Source organism: Oreochromis aureus, linkage group 14 (genome assembly GCF_013358895.1).
Source record: "Oreochromis aureus strain Israel breed Guangdong linkage group 14, ZZ_aureus, whole genome shotgun sequence".
Classification (NCBI taxonomy): domain Eukaryota; kingdom Metazoa; phylum Chordata; class Actinopteri; order Cichliformes; family Cichlidae; genus Oreochromis; species Oreochromis aureus.
Genome location: NC_052955.1, coordinates 546,232 through 570,318, shown reverse-complemented (window position 1 = coordinate 570,318; position 24,087 = coordinate 546,232). Strand labels below are relative to the sequence as shown.

Below are 24,087 nucleotides of genomic sequence, written 5' to 3'. Positions count from 1 at the left end.
CTGAATTTGAGTCATTCTGTCACAAACTCATCTCGGATAATAAACTCTTCCAAACACTGTCGTGTTCCTTTGAAGCCATGAATTCAAAATGGATTTACACGCTGCTGTTAGCCGCTCTCTGCGGACCCAGGCAAAGGAGTACATTTGGGCCCTGAAAACGTATCCCGGGCCCTTAGAGTCTGGGCCCTCTGGGTCCACAGCCTCACTGTTAAGTGACTGACACTTAGTATCCACAGACACAGTTTGTGGGTGTACTCATTAATCATGATACTTTATTAATCATTAAGGAAATTATGTAGGTTACAGTTGCTCCAAGACAGTAACAGACTAAACTAAACAATACAACATGTTACAGACTTTTCAAATTTAAGAAAAAAAACATAGCACTAATATACACAAATCACTCAATTATAAATATCAAGAATATTATAGATGGATGCTGCCCTGTTTCTGCTCACTGGACTCGATCTGATCTCTTTATTGTCACTGTATAACAAAAGTACCTCTGTGTGACAGGAAGTAGAAGTGAGAAACCCAAACGTAAAAACATGGAGCCGTGCGGAGTGTGAAACATGGACGACAGGCTTCTTTAATCAGACAGAAGCACAGCGACTAACAGCTCACGGCCTCATTCTGTTTAATGCATGCAGAGAAAGTGGAACACACACACATGTATGTCAGGTATCAGACAGAAACAGGAGAAACACCACTGCCTGTAAAATAAGCACACTGACAGGTCAGCTATGACGTGCTCTACAGAACATCAGCAGCTCGTTTCACTGAGCTCTAAAGATGCACTTTACTCGTCTACATTCGCTCAAAGCCTCACGGCTAACAGCCTGGCCTGCTGACACTCATCATTTCCAGCGTTTCCTTCATTTAACGTGACACACCGACCCTCTGAGGACGGGAAATGTTGAGCTATGCCCAGAAATGACCCTCAGTCCCTCAGCTGCTTTCCTCTGGAACAAAAGAAGCTCCACGTGCTGCAGGAGGAGGTGGAGGTGGACGGAGGACGGCCAATCACGGAGGCCTGTGGCCACGTCGGCATTCTTCACCTAACCCTAATGAAGCACTTAGACCAGGGGTGTCTAACTCCAGTCCACAAGGGCTGGTGTCCTGCAGGTTTCAGATATCAACTAACGGTTTCAGCTCACCTGAATCACATGATTAGTTCATTACCAGGCCTCTGGGGAACTTCAGGACATGTTGAGGAGGTCATTTAGCCATTTGAATCAGCTGTGTTGGATCAAGAACACATCTTAAACCTGCAGGACACCGGCCCTCGAGGCCTGGAATTTGACACCTGTGACTTAGACCATCTCCTTCATCAAAGACAAGCAGCAGATGGCTCCACCCATCCATCCACCTCAGCATCCTCCCAGCCACGACTGCATCACCCAGCTTTGCTCACAGCATAATCACTGTGCCCACCGGAGGCCGCTGCATCAGGTTTGGGAAAACCTAAAGTACACACCAAACCCAGCCATGGAGGAAGTGTTGCAGGAAAACAAAGTAAAAACACCTGGTTCCAGGTAAAAGTACTGCATTAGAGGAGGAGATGGTCATTTCTGGCAGAGTTTTTGGTTCCTCCTAGCACCACCTCGCGGCTGTAGTTAGCCTGGGGGTGGCGCTGCAGGAAACATGATGGAGACGTTAAAACAGCGAGGAAACCACGGGTGGACAACCACACTGTGTTCATCTTCAGCTCCGAGTGGCCGCTGCGCCGTTCGACCTGAGGCGGCCATCTTTGTAGTTCAGGCGTCGGTGGGGGACTCGTCATCGTCTCCGTAGACCATGCCCTTCAGGTAGGCCCGTTTGAATTCCTCAAACACCATGTCGTCTGGTTCGCTGCGGCACAGACACAGTGGGAAGGTCAACAGCAAGCTCCGCCTCCTGTCTCAGCAGTTTAAGTCACTTCCTGTTCTTGATAAACAAGAAAAAACTGGAACACATGGGTACGTTTACACACACGATGTGTTTGCCGTAAACAGTCACATGGGGCTCAATCCTGAGAACTTGTGATTGGTCGATGACCAGCTTTACCACCTAAACCACAGCCGCCCGATGAAGGTCGCAAAAACTGGCCTCCAATCTCACCCGCTGGGCAAACGTGAAGGAGGGCAGGAATTTTGGACTTTTAACTGTGTTTTCATTTCAAAATCCTCCAGCTGTTCACACCGAGGTGACAACAGAACACGACAGCATAATATTTTCCAGTCACGGGATGAGCGACGAGCCAGTTTTCTACATGTCGTGCTGACAGATTTCTTTGATATGCTGCGTTTCGTTGTCGTGTGGAAAAAGGAGATGCCTGTTTTATATTATTTACGCCTCTCAGGGATTAAAAGGGGATTCATCTTTACAGGGACAGCAGGGGCGCTTCACTGGTTCGGCCCTCCATGTAAGACGAGCTTGACCTTCCTGCTCCACGTGAGCTACGTCTGCTGCTCTGCTCCTTCTAAATTTAATCAATCAGATTTGAGCCCCCCCTCCCCCTTTGTAAGACAGAGAATGGGGCTGGGAAGCGCCAACCTTTCCCTAAGATGTCCGTCACACAGAGGAAGACTTCACTGTGTGGGACAGGAAGTGATGTCGTTCACTGTCACACTTACCTGTCCTTGGCTGCAGGTCAGGCAGCATCAAGAAAAGAGAAACAGGTGAAATATGAACAATTCAATTATCTTTTTTTATATGGCGCCAAATCACAACAGCTGGCTTCATACTGTCAGGTAGACCCTACAATAATACACCTGGAGGGTCACACTGGGAACACACAAGAGACCTGAGTGTGTGTGTGTCTTAAACTCTATTAATCGCTGCTAATCTGGATGTTAATCTGTGTGACGCAGCTTCTTGTTTATATCATAAACTGCTGTCAGCAATACACAAAAAGCAGCTTAAAACACACACACACACACACACACACACACACACACACACACACACACACACACACACACACACACACACACACACACACAGAACATGTTCTCATGTAAACTGGCTCATAAGCAGGTCCAGCTGTGTGTGTGTGTTGTGGAAGCTGAAAGAAATCTTTACCTGGTTCAGGTTTGGGATGCATGAGCCTGAAGGGAACCTCCAGAGACACCTCACTGTAAAGCACAGACACAGCTGTGAGTCCAGATGTTTTACACACACACACACACACACACACACACACACACACACACACACACAGTGTGTCTGAGCATGACCCTACCTGGATCCCACCGTCCTGTGAATGAAGGGCAGCAGAGAGAGAACAGACACAAAGCGTCAGATTGCCTCGGAGGTTAATTTTCCCTCTGATAAACTGTCAGGCGCAGTGGGCGGGCATGACCCTGGCTGAGAGAGCGCTCCTATTGGTCAGTGACACTTCATGATCTCTGATTTGAAAAGATGGAGTTTCATGACCCCGGCACATGATAGAGGTGTGGTTGGTGTCAGGGTCAGCTGTGTCTCAGGAGGCTGACACAACCCACATAGCAAAATTGGTATGGCCTGGATCTGGCCCACACAATGTGCTTACACATGGCCCACATACCACGAAGAATGACGGCCCTTTGGTGGCCCAGATCTGGTTTGCCAGAGGTGGCCCACACATGGGCCAGCACAAGGCCAATTGCAGACACACTGGTGGTCCTGTGCTGGCCCAGAACAGTTTCAGCTCTGGCCCCAGATGTCAGCCTAATGTGTACCTTAATCAAGCCATGTAATAACAACATGTGCAGGACATAATAGTGCAAAAGTAACATGACAAAACTCTGTTCAGACAGTGAACATTTTATTACAATAGTATTGCAGGTACTGCGCTGCAGTGGTTTGTATCATATCTATCTAATAGACTCCAGTTTGTACATGTCACGACTCTGGGTCTTATGACCCAGTGTTTTGAGTTTTAGTTCTTTTGATGTTTATAGTATGTTTAAGCTCATTAGGTCTCCTATGTTCATTTGCTTATTAGTTCCCCCTTGTGTTTTCAACCCCTGTGAAGTCTCCCTTGCCCTTCATGTGTTTCATGTCTGTGAGTCTTATGTTGTCAAGTTCACGTTGTCATGTCTGCGTCTCATTGTTTTCTGTTTTATTTTGAAGGGGTCCTGTGTTCCTATGTTCAATGTTTTTAGTTTTACTCTCTCCTTGTGACGTCGTTATGTTCATGTGTGTCAGCTGTTTCTCCATGTGTTCCCACTTCCCTCATTATCCTCCTGTGTGTATTTAGTCCGTGTGCTTTCAGTCATTCCTTGTCAGGTCGTCTGCTCATCCACGTCACAACTTCAGGTATCCATGTCAGTTCACCGTGTTTAAGGTTTTTTTCATGTTTAGTTTTAGTTCACCCAGTTTAGGTTATTGTTTAGTTTCACCTATGCCCTTTGTTTGTACTTTGTTTCCTAGCCTCAATAAACGGCTTGTTTTTTGTTAAATCCACGTCACGTTCAGTTTTTGGTCTGCGTTCGAGTCCTCTTTTGCAAACACATACAGTCTGCCTCAGCCAGACTGTGACAGTACATGTAAATGGAGAGTCCTCTTCACACACTAAGGTCAATTATGGAGTTCCACAGGGTTCAGTGCTAGGACCAATTCTGTTTACATTATACATGCTTCCCTTAGGCAGCATCATTAGAAGACATAGCATAAATTTTCACTGCTATGCAGATGACACGCAGCTCTATCTGTCCATGAAGCCAGGTAACACACACCAATTAGTTAAACTGCAGGAATGTCTTAAAGACATAAAGACCTGGATGGCCGCTAACTTTCTGCTTCTTAATTCAGATAAAACTGAGGTTATTGTACTCGGCCCTGAAAATCTTAGAAATATGGTATCTAAGCAGATTCTTACTCTGGATGGCATTACCTCGGCCTCCAGTAATGCTGTGAGGAACCTTGAGTCATTTTTGACCAGGACATGTCCTTCAATGCACATATTAAACAAATATGTAAGACTGCTTTCTTCCATTTGTGCAACATCTCTAAAATTAGAAATATCCTGTCTCAGAGTGATGCTGAAAAACTAGTTCATGCATTTATTACTTCCAGGCTGGACTACTGTAATTCTTTATTATCAGGATGTCCTAAAAACTCACTGAAAAGCCTTCAGCTGATCCAAAATGCTGCAGCAAGAGTCCTGACAGGGACTAGAAAGAGAGAGCAGATTTCTCCTGTTTTGGTCTGTGAAAGTTCTCAGTCATCCAGGTCATCGTAGTCAAAGGAGTTTGCAAAGAAAAGCGTCTGGACTTCTTTGAGTTGCTTGAAGACGTTTCACCTCTCATCCGAGAAGCTTCTTCAGTTCTAAGGTCAAATGGCCGAGAGTCCCAGATTTAAACCCAGTGGGAGTATCCCCCCCAAAGAGGGACAAAGGACCCCCTGATGATCCTCTAATCACATGAGCCAAGGTGTGAAAACGGGTGTGGGACCTAATCAGCCAGGGTTTCGGGTGAGCTCATTGTGAAACCTGGCCCCACCTTGTCATGTGAATGTCACCAAACATGTTCCCTCTAAGCCTGAGGGGAAAATGAAGGAACACACACACGTAAAGGAAGCACTCAAAACATGTGGTTATCCTAACTGGGCGTTCATAAAGTCAGCAAAGAGTCACAGAAAAGAAGATCAGACACCAGCGAGGGAGGATAAGAAAGACAGACGCAACAACGTTGCCATCCCCTATGTAGCTGGTGTATCAGAGAAACTCAGGAGAGTTTTCTCCAAGCACGACATCCCAGTGTACTTCAGACCCAGCAACACACTCAGACACAAACTGGTTCACCCGAAAGACAAAACTCCAAAACACAGACTGAACAACGTGGTGTATGCTGTACAGTGCAGCGAGGAATGCCCAGACCTCTACATTGGAGAGACCAAACAGCCACTTCACAAGCGCATGGCACAACATAGAAGAGCCACCTCCACAGGACAAGACTCAGCAGTCCATCTGCATCTTAAAGGATAAAGGTCACTCTTTCGAGGATGCCAATGTTCACATTTTGGACAGAGAGGACAGATGGTTTGAAAGAGGAGTGAAAGAGGCCATTTATGTCCACTGTGAGCGACCATCTTTGAACAGAGGCGGGGCTTACGACACCAACTGTCTGCCATCTATAATCCAGTTTTGAGATCCTTCCCAGACGACTTAACGCCCACTCACATCCTGGGCCATCTGACCTCAGGAATTCACATGACAAAGTGGGGCCAGGTTTAACAATGAGCTCACCCGAAACCCTGGCTGATTAGGTCCCACACCCGTTTTCACACCTTGGCTCATGTGATTAGAGGATCACCAGGGGGTCCTTTGTCCCTCTTTGGGGGGAAACTCCCACTGGGTTTAAATCTGGGACTCTCGGCCATTTGACCTTAGAACTGAAGAAGCTTCTCCGATGAGAAGTGAAACGTCTTCAAGCAACTTAAAGAAGTCCAGACGCTTTTCTTTGCAAGCTCCTTTGACTCTCCTGTTTTGGCTTCCCTTCATTGGCTTCCTGTTAAATCCAGAATTCAAAATCCTGCTCCTCACATACAAGGTCTTAAATAATCAGGCCCCATCTTATCTTAATGACCTTGTAGTACCATATCACCCTATTAGAGCACTTCGCTCTCACACTGCAGGCCTACTTGTTGTTCCTAGAGTATTTAAAAGTAGAATGGGAGGCAGAGCCTTCAGTTTTCAGGCCCCTCTTCTGTGGAACCAGCTTCCAGTTTGGATTCAGGAGACAGACACTATCTCTACTTTCAAGATTAGGCTTAAAACTTTCCTTTTGCTAAAGCATATAGTTAGGGCTGGACCAGGTGACCCTGAATCCTCCCTTAGTTATGCTGCAATAGACGTAGGCTGCCGGGGATTCCCATGATGCATTGAGTTTTTCCTTTCCAGTCACCTTTCTCACTCACTGTGTTAACAGACCTCTCTGCATCGAATCATATCTGTTATTAATCTCTGTCTCTCTTCCACAGCATGTCTTTATCCTGTCTTCCTTCTCTCACCCCAACCAATCACAGCAGATGGCCCCGCCCCTCCCTGAGCCTGGTTCTGCCGGAGGTTTCTTCCTGTTAAAAGGGAGTTTTTCCTTCCCACTGTCGCCAAAGTGCTTGCTCATAGGGGGTCATATGATTGTTGGGTTTTTCTCTGTATCTGTTATTATAGAGTCTACTGTACAATATAAAGCGCCTTGAGGCGACTTTTGTTGTGATTTGGCGCTGTATAAATAAAATTGAATTAAACAGACTCATTCTTATATAGCACTTCTCTATTCTCTTAGATTACTCCAAGTGCTCTATACAACATGTCACAGTCACACACTTTCTCTAAACTGAGGGCTTCCTAACTACATCCATACACATTCACACTCTTGACCTGCTGACTGAAGGATCACACAGGAATCGAACCCCTAACCTTCTGATCAGTAGGTGACCTGCTCTACCTCCTGAGCTACAGCCACTCGGTGATAAACATGAGTAAACCCTCCCTAGGTTTTGGATAAAGTGCACACTCACAAACCTGTCAAACCTGCATTTGAAACATTGGCTAACATAGCTGTATAGTATTGCAACATGGCATTTGGGTCTAATAACTAAAATAGGAAAACAGGAACATAAATAGTGACATCATTGTCAGACCTGGCCCACAACTGGCTGACATACACCCTGCCATGACACCAGTCAGTCAGAAGTGCCAGCTTGATGCCGGATCCGGGCCAGACCTGTCTGCTATGTGGGGCCAAGGTGTTGGCGACGTTGAAGCTGTTTTTTTTATTCTGTGTCATCAGTCGCTCATATTCACAATGTGTTCAAACCTCATCACACCTGAGCTGCTGTAAGTGAGGTCAGGCAGAGGGCCTGTCGTGACCTTTGACCCCTCACCAGACACCTGAATATGCACACACTGTTAACAGCAGGAAGTGTGAGACTCACCCTGAGGCGACCATCCTCAGCACGGCCTTATAGGAGACCAGAATCCCCTGAACCTCCTTCAGGACCTCCTGCTTCACACTGAGACACAGACAGCTCTCATCAGCTGAAGGAAAACTTTCTGAAAGTCATGCAACGCTCTTCGCTAAGCTCAGGAAACTCAGGTGCTCTCAGCATTGTGTTCTAGCATGCTATGTGACGTGACTCTAGGGAGGTCACGCATATCTGTTCAATGACACACCTGCCAGTCACGTGGTTAAAGGACAGGTTCACAGCTCTTTCAGGGGTCACGGATGTCTGAAATCACGAGCAAGGTTTCAGGCTCGTCAGCACAAACTGAGAGTCAGGAACCGTTTGCAGCACAGAGCTTCAGATCATCCAGAGTCCCCGTGGTGTTTCTAACCTTGCAGCTAGAAACAGGTCAGAGATCTGACCCCGCAGAGGAGACATTAGGAGGGAGATGTCCGAATCATCGAATCAAATCATCGTCTCACTAACGTTTAGGAAGCTTCTGGTTCCACCTCTGAGAAGAAAATTAAACTGTGGAAGCTTCACGACCTGACAGAACAAAATGAGACCTCGGCTCTGACACTTGGATGAGTCCATTTCCATCATATTTCTAATTTCAGTGGTTGATTTTCTGGAAAACAGAGTTCAGTCTCCGGAGGCGTCCAGTCGTCAGAGGTCATCGAGCCGTGATTTAACTGAAGCTCCATCACCCCGATGGCCTGACCAGCCTTCAGGCTCACCTGATGGAGTCTCCGGAGATCTCGTGAGAATGCAGCCAGTCTGAACATTGAAGTGTATTTTGCCCAGAATGCTCTGATGACAGATCTGTCTCACCTGCCAGGTTAAATCCTGTAAACCTGTCCTTTAAAGAGCAGCCGTGTTTCCTGTCTAACACCTTCATTAAAACCTCAGTGTGTCACTGACATGCTCGATGAAGCCAGGTTGGTGTCCTCGTGCTTGAGTCGTCCATCCAGAGCGAGTCCTCTGCGGTCTTTGTTGTACGCCAGCAGAGGGTGCAGGGTGTACTCCTTCTTCAGACTGGTGCCAGAAGGCACAGAGTCGCTGTAACCGAAAACATAACATGATTAGAAACCTCTCAGCCAAACCCAGAGTGGTTAAAACTAACCTAGCTGACAGTGTAAGGTCACTAAGAGTAACTTTAGACCAAGATGTATCAGGTACGACATGGGCACATCTGTTTTTAACAGATCAATGCAAAATTTAAATGTACAGGAAACATCTTCCTTTTGAAAAAAGAAAAAATGTTCTGTCTGATCAAACTGAGACAGTGAACACAACTCCTGGTTTAAGTTCTCTCAGAAAAGATTCAAAATAAATATACTTCTGTTGCATCCTTAACTCACCTGGTCTCCTCTTTGGCCACAGACTTGACGTACTTATCGCTGGAGTAAAGGATGACATGGGTCACCTGCTCAACTAAGCACAGAAACTCAAAGTAAGTCACCACGCTGCTGCAGGGAGGAAACATACTTGTCTGCTGTCAGCTGTAGAGGCCTGCAGGTGAGGCAGCATGTCACCGCCACAGACACCTTTCCTCATGTTTACAACGAGCAGCTTTTCTGGTTAAAAATCTCCTCAGGTCAGAACTTTAAGGCTTCTGTAAGAGCCTGTGTGGTTTCAGCTTTGCCAATCGTGTCTGAGCAGGCTTTGGTTGCATGACTTTTTAAATTCATGCTGGTGGAAGGAAGTGTTATCAGCTGATGTCTCCAGTCAACCCGATACCACGGAAAAGTGCGTATTAGACACGCCATCCACCGTGTCCATTTCACGCTTTGCCCCTCCAAAGAGGGAAATGTGCAAGCGTGCAGAAGCTGCAGTACCAGCAGGGGGAGACATTTTATTTCAAGCCAGTATGTCTTGAAATAAATAAGCCAACAAAATAATGATGGGAAAGACATGATTAACATGTTTACATGTAGATGCCTAGCTTAAATGTTTCTGGAGAGTAAGGACTCTGGAATGGACTTCATACAGTTTTTGCTCACTACAGACTTCTTGGCTTTAAATCAATGGTCTCCCCTTATGGTAATGCAACTTCTGCATGCTTGTACATTTCACGCTTTCCTTTCATAAAAGAAAAAACTGAAAAACTGATGCTTGGTGGCAGAGATACGCTGCTCTACGTCACCTTTAGGTACTCTGAAGCCAGACTGGTGTCACCTGACAAGCTGATGTCTTTGATGTTCCTGCTGGACGAGTTGGTGATTTCAACATTGGCTTTGAGCGGCTCGCCGTGGTAAAAAGTCTGGAGACAGGTAAGCAGACAGGTAGACAGACAGGTGAAGTGCGTTCACGAGTACATCTGTGAGAGCCCACCAGCTTTCAGAACCTGGTGGTTCTGGTGTCTGGTTCAGGACCTGACTGAAGCTCTGACCTCTTTGGGCAGGCTCAGTTTGACGTGCAGAGGTTTCTCGGACATCAGGAACTCGAAGGTTGTCTCTGCGCTGGGAACCAGTTTGCTGTCCTCTGCACTGAACTGGATCTTACGGATGGTGAGATGGACAGAACTCCTGCAGAGAGGAAGGAGGAACGCGTGAAAGGATGTCCATCGAGTCCTCAGACTGAGATCCACTCTGGGCGACTCACTGTTTGTCAATCTTCTCGTCCTGGTTCTCACCACAGAAAGCTTTCACCTCAAACTCCACCGCACATTTCTGTCCAGCACACAGAAACACACAGTTTGCACATTTACAGCTCGTATCAGTCATCGGGGGAATTGGCTGATTTCAGAGGACTGCGTGAGAACGTGAGAAGCCGATGTGAAACATCAGTGTGTGGACTCTGAGACTTTGTGGCGCTGAAGCAATGAACAGATGAAGAACATGAAAGGTTGAGTGTAGTGATGGCGTTACCTTCCCCACGTCAGACGGTCCGGGCTGCAGAGCGATGGAGCAGGGCAGATTGTCTGGAAACTGAAGCACAGAGTTGTTTCACCAACGTTAGACCATCACGCTCGTCCTGCATGGTACCCGAATCGGTACATCTCATTCTAACCTCTTCAAAAATAAACACAGGAATAGTAATCGACACGATTAGAAGAGCGAAACCCACCCCTTCCTCTGTAACTGCGCCACAGACACATGCTGGTGACTACAGAACAACGACCTCGCCTGTGTTTAGATTTCAGTCAGGTTCTCGGAGGTTCTCATACAGCTGCAGAGAACCTTTCTCTGTATATCTGAAAATGTTTTCCCTAAAATGTTAGATTTTCTTTCTGAACGGTTAATGATCATTAATTTCTAACCTCTCAGAGAACTCTACTGTTTTCTGCTCAAATGTGGGCATCCATCCATCCATCCACCCTATTCTGCTGGAGCCTATCCCAGCTGTCTTAGGGCAAGCGGCAGGTTACACCCTGGACAGGTCGGCAGTTTGTCGCAGGGCATATAGACACATGCAATTTAGAGTTTCCAGTGAACCTGACCTGCATGTCTTTGGATGGTGGAAGGAAGCTGTAGAGAACCCACGCACACATGCAAACTCCACACAAAAAGACCCCGGCCTGATGGTGGAGTCAAGCTCAGGACCTTCTTGCTGTGAGGCAACAGTGCTAACCACCGTGCCACATTTCTAGTTTTAAACTGGGTTTTGACAGATTTCTGAAACATTTGTGGGTTTTTTGTTGTTCTGACTGGTGCTGTAATGTTTTTATTCATTCTGTAATCAGGTTTTCCTTTTCTACCTTGAGGATTTTGGATGAAGGTTTAGGCCAGATCTGCACTGGGTACAAAACCTAACACAACAAAAAGGACTCTATTCCAGACATGACAAATGCGGCCTTTCTGTTTTTCATCCTTGAACCTGATGGAGGGCTTAAACCTCTTCCTCCAGCAGGGCCTGATCTTTCCAGATGGTTCAGGCTGTTCCTCACCTCGAAGAAAAAGGGGAAGGCGTTGTTTCCGAGCTTTCGCAGCAGCTTCTGCTGGATCTTGGTGTGGGTGAGCTTTTCTTTGTCCTGCAGCTCGGGGTAAACCTGCCGGGTCACCAGGAACAGGTCCCTCCTGAAGGCCACGCCCATCACATCCATGTCCTGACGGCCATAGCGGAACGTGCACGACAGCATCACGTACACTAACAGACACCGAGAAACAGGAATGAAGCCACACATCCAAGAAGATGCTGCACCAGGAGAAGCTGGCTCCATCAAACCTAAATCAGTGTGAATAGAAGCTGGAGAAACATCTGTCAGAAGCTGCTCATTGTTCTCTGAGATCTTTTGTGTCGCACCCACTCCACACTGCAGTCTATCTGCACAGAAAGAAGCTTTCATTCAGTGAAATATGTTTTACACAGGAACCACAGTCATAAGCCCCGTGGAGCTCCTCCAGTAAAGCTGGATTTGAGCTTCTCCACACTGACGAGCTGAAGGAGGGAGTCCCACAACGCCTCCTCAGGGTTCTGCCTCATTTTACTGCACACATTTAAACACACTGACCTTTCTTTCCTTTGAGCTGCACTGGGTCAACCACAATCACGCCATCTGTAGGAAACAGGAAGTGATCAAATCACAACACATTCCTGACTGTTTTAAAGGTTTGTCACTGTCCTCCTACTGGGCATGAGTAGAAATGATCAACTACTTCCTGCTCTGCTACCATCCACATATCCATGGCTGGTTTACAATCAGCAGGTAACCCAGTGAGTACTGTTTTTCAGTCTGTTCACTGCGGTGTATGGATCCCACAGCACAGGCCACCCCTCAACATTCACCAGGAGTGCTGTGTGGTGGAGAAGCTCTGTTTAAAGAGTCGGTCCTGGGTCTTTGACCCAGTTTGGAGTGAATTATGGTTTGTGACTCAGATTTCAAATTCTAGCTCTGTATTACTCACTCTTTATTTCTGTATTTCATAGTGCTCTGAATTTTTCATTATTCACATTTCTAGTTCTATGTTTCTTGTTCATGTTTGGTGTCTTCGTTTCCGGTCTGTCCCCATCTTGTACCTGTGTCTCCTTCTCTGGTCTGTCTTTGTGGCTCTTTATTGTCATAGTCCTGTCTCTGTGTTCTGCTCATTTGTCTCCACAGTCTGTCATGTCTCCATGTCTTTCTTCCCCAGTCTCTGTGGGGTCCCAGACTCGACAGAGTTTATACTTTTTTCTCTCACAGGGCTCAGCACATGCAGAGATGTCATGAAGACATAGGCCTGGATCTGTCAGTCCTCCATCTTTAAACATTTTCATGAAACATTTTTCAAACAGCAGCAAAAACAGAGCGAGAGCAGGTAGTTAGCATCGGGACTCACCGACTGGATCCACAAAGTCGCAGTGATCCACAAAGTCCCTCTTGGCCATGTAGACGGTCACCTGAAAACACACGAGGGTCACGTAAGAATGACTGCAGGATCAACAGCAAACACCTCCTTATGCTACACCTCCTGCAGCACAGGTGCCCCTACTAAACCTGTCCTGCAGAAGATGGGTGGATGGGTACGTCTTTCTGTGGGAATAAGTCACCAACTTGGAGGACACTCAGAATCTGCAGGAGCTCCACATTCACTCTGAGCAGGGTGGACCATCACATGCTTGCAGAGGCAGAAATGACAGCACAGCTCTGAGTAGAGGTTTTTATTTGTGCTTTTAGTTCCCCACAGACCAGGAGCAGGAGGCTCATCGGTTCGGTTCATCGATGGAGTTAATGTTTTTGAACCTTTTCCCATTCTGAGGTCAGAAATGAAAAAACTGAATGTTTACCTGCAGGCAAAGCAGGAAGTATGAGCATCCTAATGTGAGCAGACATTAATATTACAGTTACTCTGTCACATGTCAGTTCAATTTGGATTTCAGCACAATGAGATGCCATCGGAACCCAGAGGGTTCGGATTAACGACCTGGATCCTGCTCCACACAGAGCCGTGGAGGAAGATCAGGGACCAGAACTTTATGGATGCCTTAAATGGTGTCCTGAGTACTGAGTAAAAATCAGCATCCTTTCAGTGCTGATGTTCCCATCAGGGGGAAACTTTAGTCTCCGCAAAAGGAACTTTGATATGACCTCCGCTCTGGGTTTCTAAACCACATCTTCTCCATGACTGATGATGTCGATGCTGAACTATCTTCAGAACTTACCGACTTGTCACGGGACACCTTCTTAAAGACGACGTGCTTGGGACTCATGCTGAGTGTTGGAAATTGACCTGCAGCACAGAGACATTCACATATCAAACTTTTATCATCTCAAACTTAAATCACACACAGCCCTCACACCCAAGCATCCACTTGTGCATCTATGGATGATTAAAGGATCCCAGTAATATGACTAACTGAGAACACAGGCTTATCAATGATAATGTGATATTTATTATTGGTGGCATTTTGACCTTTCATGAGAGGTGCTTGTATTTTTTCCTTTTTTTCTTTCTTTTAGGTTATTTGCTACTTCAATATGATTTTTTTTTCTTTTTCACCGAGTTAAAAAACAAAAAACAAACAAACAAAAAAACACTACAGCAAACACTGCACGTTGTGATTCGGACTTGTTAACAGCTCCCTGCGTTGATCTGCTGATCTAACGCAGTTTTCATTAACTTTGCACAGATATAAAAAAAACTCTGACTAATAAGAATAATAAAAAACATCCAAACAGGAATCCAGATGATGAACAGCCATTTGGACGAAGAAGACCAGCCAGATGTTTCCGTCTGGTGGATGGAGGACTCCAGCTGTGGTTTCTAATGTTTCGGTGGGTGATGATCTGGGCTGTACTCGGGTCAGTTATGGAGCCGTGCTGCTGCAGGCTGTGCTCAGTGAGGTTTCTTCATCGTCTGGAATCACAGACGCCGTCCGGACAGAGCACATCCTCCTAAAGCTGCAGATGTGCCTCAGCAGATGTGCCCCTGCACCTGCTCGGAGGAGGTGGAGGAGTTTCTGGATCTTTGTGTGGATGCAGTGATGTGCTCCACTCATATTCATGTTCCATCTACCAACACAAACCAACGCCCACCAACATCAACCAACAACCACCAACATCCACCAATGCCAACCAACATCCACCAACACCCACCCACATCCACCAACATCAACCAACAACCATCAACACCCACCAACATCCACCAACAACAACCAACACCCACCAACACCTACCAACATCCACCAACATCCACCAACAACCACCAACATCAACCAACACCAAGCAACATCCACCAACACCCGCCCACATCCACCAACAAAAACCAAGGCCCACCAACCAAAAACCTACCACACCCACCAACATCCCCCAACATCAACCAACACCAAGCAACATCCACCAATGTCCACCAACACCAACCAACACCTACTAACACCAACCAACATTCACCAACACCAAGCAACATCCACCAATGCCCACCAACACCAACCAACACCTACTAACACCCACAAACACCTACCAACGCCCACCAACACCAACCAACATCCACCAACACCAACCAACGCCAATCAACACCAACCAACATTCACCAATGCCCACCAACGCCCTCCTACATCCACCAACGCCCACCAACACCCACCAACGGCCACCAACACCAACCAACAACCACCAACATCCACCAACATCTACCAACAACCACCAAACACCCACCGACATCAACCAACATCCACCAACATCCACCAATAACCACCAACAACCACCAACATCAACCAACAACCACCAACATCCAGCAACATCAACCAACAACCACCAACACCCACCAACATCCACCAACATCCACCAACACCCACCAACATCCACCAACATCCACCAACATCAACCAACATCTACCAATGCCAACCAACATCTACCAACACCCACCAACATCCACCAACATCCACCAACATCAACCAACATCCACCAACACCAACCAACATCTACCAACATCCACCAACACCAACCAACACCAACCAACGCCCACCCACATCCACCAAAGCCCACCAACACCAACTAACACCCACCAACATCCACTAATGCCCACCAATGCCCACCAACACCAACCAACAACCACCAACATCCACCAACATCTACCAACACCAATCAACACCAACCAACGCCCACCCACATCCACCAAAGCCCACCAACACCAACTAACACCCACCAACATCCACCAATGCCCACCAGTGCCCACCAACACCAACCAACAACCACCAACATCTACCAACAACCACCAACATCAACCAACAACCACCAACATCCACCAACACCCACCGACATCAACCGACAGCCACCAACACCCACCCACATCAACCGACATCCACCAACATCAACCAACAACTACCAACACCCACCAACATCCACCAACATCCACTAACATCCACCAACTCTGCAGCCTCCTCCTCGCCCACTCACATCCTGGGCCATCTGACCTCAGGAAATCACATGACAAGGTGGGGCCAGGTTTAACAATGAGCTCACCCGAAACCCTGGCTGATTAGGTCCCACACCCGCTTTCACACCTTGGCTCATGTGATTAGAGCATAGGTGTCAAACTCTGGCCCAAAGCTGCAAATTTGCCTCAGCCTAATTACATTTGGCCCATGAGGCCATATCAAATTACTATTAGAGCTGGCCCGTGGTCTTATACAGCGATGTACTGCTAATACTACAAATCCTAGAATGCTCTGTTGGTATTTTGGCGCGTCAGTCACTAACCCCTCTCCTCTGTTGACCGTAGTCATAGCAACCATGCGAATACTGCCGCGCTACCTCTCCCAAAATGGCGAAAAGAAAGAACGAAAACAGGAGCTTTCTGGACAGGTGGGAGACAGAATATCTGTTTACCTATGTAAAAGACAGACCTGTTTGTCTTGTATGTGGAGCTCATGTGGCTATAACCAAGGAGTACAACATTAGACGACACTATGAAACGAAACACCAAGAGAAGTACAAGGACCTGGACATGACTCAAAGGCGCCGGAAAGCAGAAGAGATGAAAAGAAGTATTGTTTCTCAACAGACTATGTTCAAAAAAGCCATATCACAAAGTGAGGCTGCTGTAAAGGCTGGTTTTGTTGTGGCAGCAGAGATCGCAAAATCAGCCCGGCCCTTCAGTGAGGGAGAGTTTGTGAAAAGGTGTATGATGAAAGTTTGCGACGTTGTGTGCCCAGAGAAAAAGCAAGCATTTTCAAATGTCAGCCTGAGCAGAAACACAGTAGCTGATCGCACACGTGAACTTGCCAACAATCTATATAACCAGCTGATGGAGAAGGGAAACAGTTTCGTTGCATTCTCCCTCGCTGTGGATGAGAGCAGCGACGCCTCTGATACTGCCCAGCTTTCAGTCTTCATCCGTGGTGTGGACTCAACTCTCTGTGTTACAGAAGAACTTTTAGGATTAAAATCAATGCATGGCACAACCACAGGGAAGGAAATATTTGAAGAGGTTTCCAAATGTCTAACTGAAATGAAGTTGCCATGGGAAAAACTTGTGGGGTTAACGACAGATGGTGCACCAGCGATGTGTGGTCAAAGGAGCGGACTGGTGGGCAGGGTACGGGAGAAGATGCGAGCGGAGAACTGTGCAGGTGAGCTGACTGTTTACCACTGCATCATACATCAAGAATCACTTTGTGGCAAAGCCCTAAGGATGGAACATGTTATGACCGCAGTAACACGAGTAGTTAACTTTATAAGAGCCAAAGGTCTGAATCACCGCCAATTCAAATCTTTTCTTGAGGAGTGTGGTTCGGAATACGGAGACGTGCCGTATCACATGGAGGTGAGGTGGTTAAGCCGAGGAAAAGTACTGAACAGATGTTTCGAGTTACGTGAGGAAATATTTCAGTTTCGGGAAAGCAAAGGGCAAGACACAGCTGAGCTCAGGGAGCAGGAGTTTCTGTGTGAGCTGGCCTTTATGTGTGATATCACGAGCCATCTTAATGCGCTGAACCTGCAGCTTCAGGGACGGGGGCGTATCATCACAGATATGTACGCTGCAGTGAGGGCTTTTAAAACGAAATTGTGCCTGTGGCAGAATCAGATGCTACAAAAACCTGGACCATTTTCCCTGCTGCCAAACGATGAACATGCAAATCTCTACTGCTGTGTTCCCATGTGCACAGTTTGCTGAAAACTCTGTGTACTCAGTACTGAGTTTACCCGGCGGTTTGCCGACTTTGATGCCCAGAAATGTCGATTTGAACTGCTCAGTAATCCTTTTGCAGTTGACGTGGCAAAAGCACCAACAAACCTCCAATGGAGCTGATTGAACTCCAGTGTAGTGACACGCTGAAGTCAAAGTATGATGCTGTGGGCACTTCACACATCCACATTTCATCCCTGACACAATGCCTGGGCTCCGCACCCACGCTGCTCAGATGCTCTCCATGTTCGGCAGCACTTACCTATGTGAGCAACTATTCTCCTCGATGAAGATGGCTAAAACATCTCACAGGAGACGTCTGACCGATGAACACCTTCACTCTATCCTGAGGATTTCCTCAGCTCAGAACCTGAGCCCAGACATTGAGGAACTAGCATCCAAGAAGAGATGCCAGGTATCTGGCTTGGACACATCAGAGTAGATCAGTGTGTAGCAAACTGAGCTATAATTAACATTTTCTTTGTGCAATTTGTCTTGCTACTCCCAGACATGGGCTTGAATGGTTTCACAATGATATTTTTATTAGTTAAGTGGTTTATTATTGTTATTTTATTTTTACATTTATTATTAGCCTTGGGAAAAAGTTTACTGCTAAATTTAATTCAGAAGGCTGCAAATACATTTTTATTTAAGAAATGAATTCCAGTGATATGTTATTCAATTGAATTTCAATTTTGCATGTGTGCAATATTAAGTTATATATATTTTTATATAAGTTATATATCGTTCAGTATTAAGCTTTGCTTATTCCATATTCAGTTTTTCAGCAAAACTTATTTGAGTCTATAAGAAAAGGTTCCTTGTTATATCTTGAGGAAGATTTTTTTCAATAAATATTAATGTTAGCCCGCGACTTTGTTCCAATTTCTAATTTTGGCCCACTGTGTATTTGAGTTTGACACCCCTGGATTAGAGGATCACCAGGGGGTCCTTTGTCCCTCCTTGGGGGGATACTCCCACTGGGTTTAAATCTGGGACTCTCGGCCATTTGACCTTAGAACTGAAGAAGCTTCTCGGATGAGAGGTGAAACGTCTTCAAGCAACTTAAAGAAGTCCAGACGCTTTTCTTTGCAAACTCCTTTGACTGTTTTTTTGTTGTTTTTTTTAATCAAACTTAATGCTGCATCATATAAAATCAGGGGATACTACAAAAACAAATGTATGAGTTTTAACTTCTGGTAACTCGTCACCAATTTTAGAAAGTAATTGATTAGATTTGTTGTTTCACATCAGCTGTGAAGCTTTTTGTGCTTTTAGGTGAAGCTTCACAGAATTAAGAAACATCAGCTGACCTTCAGACTTCCTCATTAAACTAATGAAAACCATCATCAAACACTCATTCACACTGATAACAGATTCATCTTTCAATGAACAGACTGACCTGAAACAGCAGCGATGAAGACGATGAAGACAAGCTGGACAGAAGCAGGTTTGAAGCTGATCAGAATGATCAGCTGTATTTATAATCAGCACACACAGCCTGGTCAGCATCAGCATGCACCTGCAGGCAGACATTACACACACAACAATCACACACACACACACACACACACACACACACACACACACACACACACACACACACACCTTTTCTAGTGGGTTGATGAATATTCTGAATTTCTGACTGATGGCAACAAAAACATAAAAAAACAAAATAGAAAACAAGAAAAACAGATTTGAATAAAAGTGGAATTAAACAACATAACTAATCTAAACCCCTGACCTCACCATGAACCTGACCATTGGCAGTAAATTTGGACCTTGTAAATGATTTTTCTATCATGTCATATCCTTCATAACTTTTTCAGCTCAGCAGATCTCTACATCAAACTTTTAGGCTGAAAAACATGTTTAAAGTCTTTTTAAAAATGAAGCCCGATCGCTTCTACAGTGCCTGGAGGAGTCACAGTCAGAGTACTGAGCCTGCTGTCTGTGAGCAGCTGCGTGATGATCGATCAGAGCGTGAAGAACCTGCAGCAGTTTCATGTCTATTTATACACACACACACACACACACACACGCACACACACACACACACACATATATATGTATATATACATAAAGATGAATGAAGACTAAAAGCACATGGGGTCAGATGTTTTTGGTTTGTGTATTGATCGATATTAATATGTCATCAACATGATCAGCAGGATGCGACTCAGCTGAGCCGATAAGTTTCTGTCATTCAGACTCAGCAGTCTAAGTGCTGACAGCAGCAACACACACACACACACACACACACACACACACACACACACACACACACACACACACACACACACCTGAAGCTTCAGTTGGACCTGTGTTGGTCCATTCAGCTGCTCGTTGATGTTTCTAAAAAGTCTTAAAGGTGAGTCACCTGCAGGACCTGAATGTGAAGACATCGTGGATATCAGAAGTAAGCGGACACATTAACCTTTGACCTCAGTCACTGACACAGACATATAAACTTTTTAAGCTGGTGTGCTTTCCTGACACGGCACACTGGGCTCACACAGGAAGGATATCAGCAAAGAACAAACAAGCAAAGTAAGTGTGACAGACGTTAGACAGGATTTACATCCACATGTTTTTAGTTGACCAATGTTCCCTCTAATTTTTCACGTGTCTGAGCGAACACACAAACTCCCTGAGCGTCCCTTGGACCACTGTGAGCGAAATCAGACGTGTGCACTGTGGTCACGCCAGCATCGAATCCATCCAAGTTACATGGTTTATTAAAATAATCAAATTACAGCATTTACATTTATGTTAGACTACTTTTAATTAACTGCTTTAACCCACTTACAATGGAAATGTAAAAAATCTTGTTCATGACCTGTGTAGTATGTTAACACTATTGGAAGTAAAAATAACTTGAACTCCAATTTTGAAAACAAAACTTTCTTTTTATTTTATATAAAGCTCTGACTTGTATTATGAGTCTGTGGTCTGGGAGAGTCCTGTAACTCTCTGTCTGCCAAATACAGTATATAATGACCAATGTTGGGCAATTAATTATATAGTTACTTCTTCAAAAAAGTAACTTGCAAACAAAGTTTTTTGCAGCTGTTTAACTAAAAATGCAGCCAAGGCGTTTTTTTAAATAAACATTTCAAACTATTTACAGAACAATCAGCTGTTCTGCATCAAATCTGATGCCACACAAATTATTTGTGCCACTCCAAAAAATAATTTCTGTCCACTATGAGATAAAGGAGAACAACAGCCTGATACCTGCAGGCCTGACAACAGGAGATGTATCACTGCTGTAACACCTGTAACATTCAGCAGCCGCCTCATTGTTCTGACACACACAGCAAAACTACACTACACACTAACTACACAAGACTTTAGACTCCAAACAAGCAGAACGTCGCAAATCTCTCACATCTCAAAACACCGCCGTCACTCCTAAAACTTCCCCGCTTCCTACACAACTAGATGCCATGTTGCCATATCATTTTTGATTGGTTGACATGGTACATTTTTCGACCAATAGGAAAGGGTGGGGGTTTTTTTTGGTTTTGTTTTTGGTCACAGGTGGAGAGCGCTTTTGAGTGTTTTCCTTATAAAACGCCGTTTTTACCGTTTCTTCCCGCAGTAAATATAAACAACGATAGTATTCAGGAAGAAAACCAAACATTGCAGATATTTTCATCATAACTCTGGTTTTACGTGGCCGATCAACACAATTTAAAAACTGGTATAAAGTCCACACTTTTCCCGTCAGTTGTTCCGTCTGTCCTGCTCACATCTCCAATGGTTGGACACGTTGTCATTAATGTGGCTTCACTGCACATCAGCCACGCCGCTTTGCTAGCTAAAACACCGGTGTCGGCACATAAGGACGCTGTCATAGCCTGTCAACCACGTTGATTGGCTGTGTATATACGAATGTGAATCGTGTCATTGGCTGGACTATGGGATAAGGTGGCATCGTTCTAATCCCATACAGGAGCAGCCAGTCACTTACTGAGTAACACTGCAAAACAGAATTGTTAAAGTTTTAATTTCAATTTCAATTCAGGTTAGATTTTTTTTTGTGCGCAACGCAGCAGTGTGCAATTGCACACGTGCGCAGCTTAGAGGGAACATTGGTCTTGACCATGCTGTGCAAACAGCAAAATTCAATTCATATAGCACATAATCACAACAGCAGTCATCTGAAGGTGCTTTATATTGTAAGGTAAACACTTCACAGTAATACAGAGAAATCTTCTCCCGTACCCTGCCCACCAGTCCACTCCTTTGACCGCACATCGCTGGTGCACCATCTGTCGTTATCGTTTTTCCCATGGCAACTTCATTTCAGTTAGACACTTGGAAACCTCTTCAAATATTTCCTTCCCTGTGGTTGTGCCATGCATTGATTTTAATCCTAAAAGTTCCTCAGTAACACAGAGATTTGAGTCCACCCCACGGATGAAGACTGAAAGCTGGGCAGTATCAAAGGCGTCACTCATCCACAGCGAGGGAGAATGCAACAAAATTGTTTCCCTTCTCCATCAGCTGGTTATATAGATTGGTGGCAAGTCCACGTGTGCGATCAGCTACTGTTGTGGATGTAAATGTTGTGGAAAATTTAACAATAACCTGCAACACACCCAGTGAGCTTGATTTGAAGTGGGTTTAATAAACACATTGCAATGTGGAGAGAGCATCCCAGTGAAACACCAGGACCATCTCTGAATTGTGGCCACCGCCCTTACATCTTATATACAGAGACACAGACAAAGAACATCCACAAACTCTTACATGTTGGCCCTCTCACGATGGACATTATGAGGGGAGGTATAGCCCCCTCACAGAGAATTATGACCTTGTTTTCTGCTTAGCCGTCACCTAAGGATTTACATCCCTGATAACCAGGAGTCCCACTATCTGTTCAATATCTCCCATTACAATGGCCTCACTGTGTTAACATTCCACATGTATGCAAACTGGTGACAGGAGTGCTCTTACTATAGTAAAGTGAGAAAGTGATATTACTATAACTAATGTGATATGATTAAATATGTGATTAATACATGAGAAAAGAAATCTGCCTCCACAGAAACAAAACTTCTTTTCATCTCTTCTGCTTTCCAGCATCTTTGAGTCATGTCCAGGTCCATGTACTTCTCTTGGTGTTTCGTTAGTGTCATCTAATGTTGTACTCCTTGGTTATAGCCACATGAGCTCCACATACAAGACAAACAGGTCTGTCTTTTACACAGGTAAACAGATATTCTGTCTCCCACCTGTCCAGAAAGCTCCTGTTTTCTGACTTTCTTTTAGCCATTTTGGGAGAGGTAGCGCGGCAGTATTCGCACGGTTGCTATGACTACGGTCAACAGAGGACAGGGGATTAATGGGTCCTGTCGTGACTAACGCGCCAAAACACTAACAGAGCATTCTGGGATTTGTAGTATTAGCAGTACGCTGTATAATACCGGCGGGTTAGCTCTAATAATAATTTGGTATGGCTTCGCAGGCGAAATGTAATTAGGCTGCGGGCCAAATTTGGCCCGGGGCCAGAGTTTGACACCTATGCCCTATGAGCAAGCACTTTGGCAACAGTGGGAAGGAAAAACTCCCTTTTAACAGGAAGAAACCTCCGACAGAACCAGGCTCAGGGAGGGGCGGGGCCATCTGCTGCGACCAGTTGGGGTGAGAGAAGGAAGACAGGATAAAGACATGCTGTGGAAGAGAGACAGAGATTAATAACAACTCTGTGCTTTAGCAAACTCGAAACCTTTAAGCTTTAGCCTCATTCCTCTGCAGATGATCTGTTAGCTGTTTGATAACTACTCTTTTAATAGTTTTCGAGAAGAAAGGAAGGTTGGAGATTGGCCTATAATTTAGACAGCTGGGTCTAGAGATGGCTTTTAAAGTAAAGTTTAACTACGGCCAGACTGGCTAAACACAGAATGAGGGAGAGCGTGAAGGACATGAAGAACTGACATTTGTAATCAGACATGAGCAACTACACACAGAGGGAAGACAAACAGGACACGAAACGGAACAAAATGAAATGAACCAAGATCCAGGGCTCTCAAAACTGAACATAAGAATCACACAATTCCCTAAAGAAAGAACAAACAACACAAAACACAAAATGCCTCATGAACCCAAAAACCCAAGACCATAA

General features: G+C 45.3%; 1 protein-coding gene and 1 pseudogene across 1 annotated transcript; one reads left to right on the top strand and one right to left on the bottom strand.

Annotated features, from left to right (window-relative positions):
- Window positions 1–250: 250 nt before the first annotated feature.
- Window positions 251–19,384, bottom strand: sagb (S-antigen; retina and pineal gland (arrestin) b). The gene is made up of 16 exons (XM_031758984.2): window positions 19,357–19,384; window positions 13,993–14,060; window positions 13,170–13,230; window positions 12,365–12,409; window positions 11,801–12,000; window positions 10,782–10,841; window positions 10,516–10,583; window positions 10,304–10,439; window positions 10,090–10,174; window positions 9,273–9,345; window positions 8,833–8,970; window positions 7,903–7,980; window positions 3,224–3,238; window positions 3,064–3,116; window positions 2,616–2,625; window positions 251–1,851 (listed from the first exon to the last, which is right to left on the bottom strand). The coding sequence occupies exons 2-16, from the start codon at window positions 14,038–14,040 to the stop codon at window positions 1,758–1,760; spliced, it is 1,164 nt and encodes a 387-aa protein (XP_031614844.2). The 5' UTR covers window positions 14,041–14,060; window positions 19,357–19,384; the 3' UTR covers window positions 251–1,757.
- Window positions 16,547–18,396, top strand: LOC116335325 (annotated as a pseudogene).
- Window positions 19,385–24,087: the final 4,703 nt, after the last annotated feature.

Bases quoted from the DNA above. Each gene is read 5' to 3' on its own strand.
- sagb (XM_031758984.2), bottom strand. From the start codon at position 14,040: ATGAGTCCCAAGCACGTCGTCTTTAAGAAGGTGTCCCGTGACAAGTCG. The intron at 10,842-11,800 runs GTGAGGAACAGC...TCTGTGCTTCAG, and splicing joins CCTTCCCCTTTTTCTTCGAG to TTTCCAGACAATCTGCCCTG. The intron at 8,971-9,272 runs GTGAGTTAAGGA...TTTCGGTTACAG, and splicing joins GTGGCCAAAGAGGAGACCAG to CGACTCTGTGCCTTCTGGCA.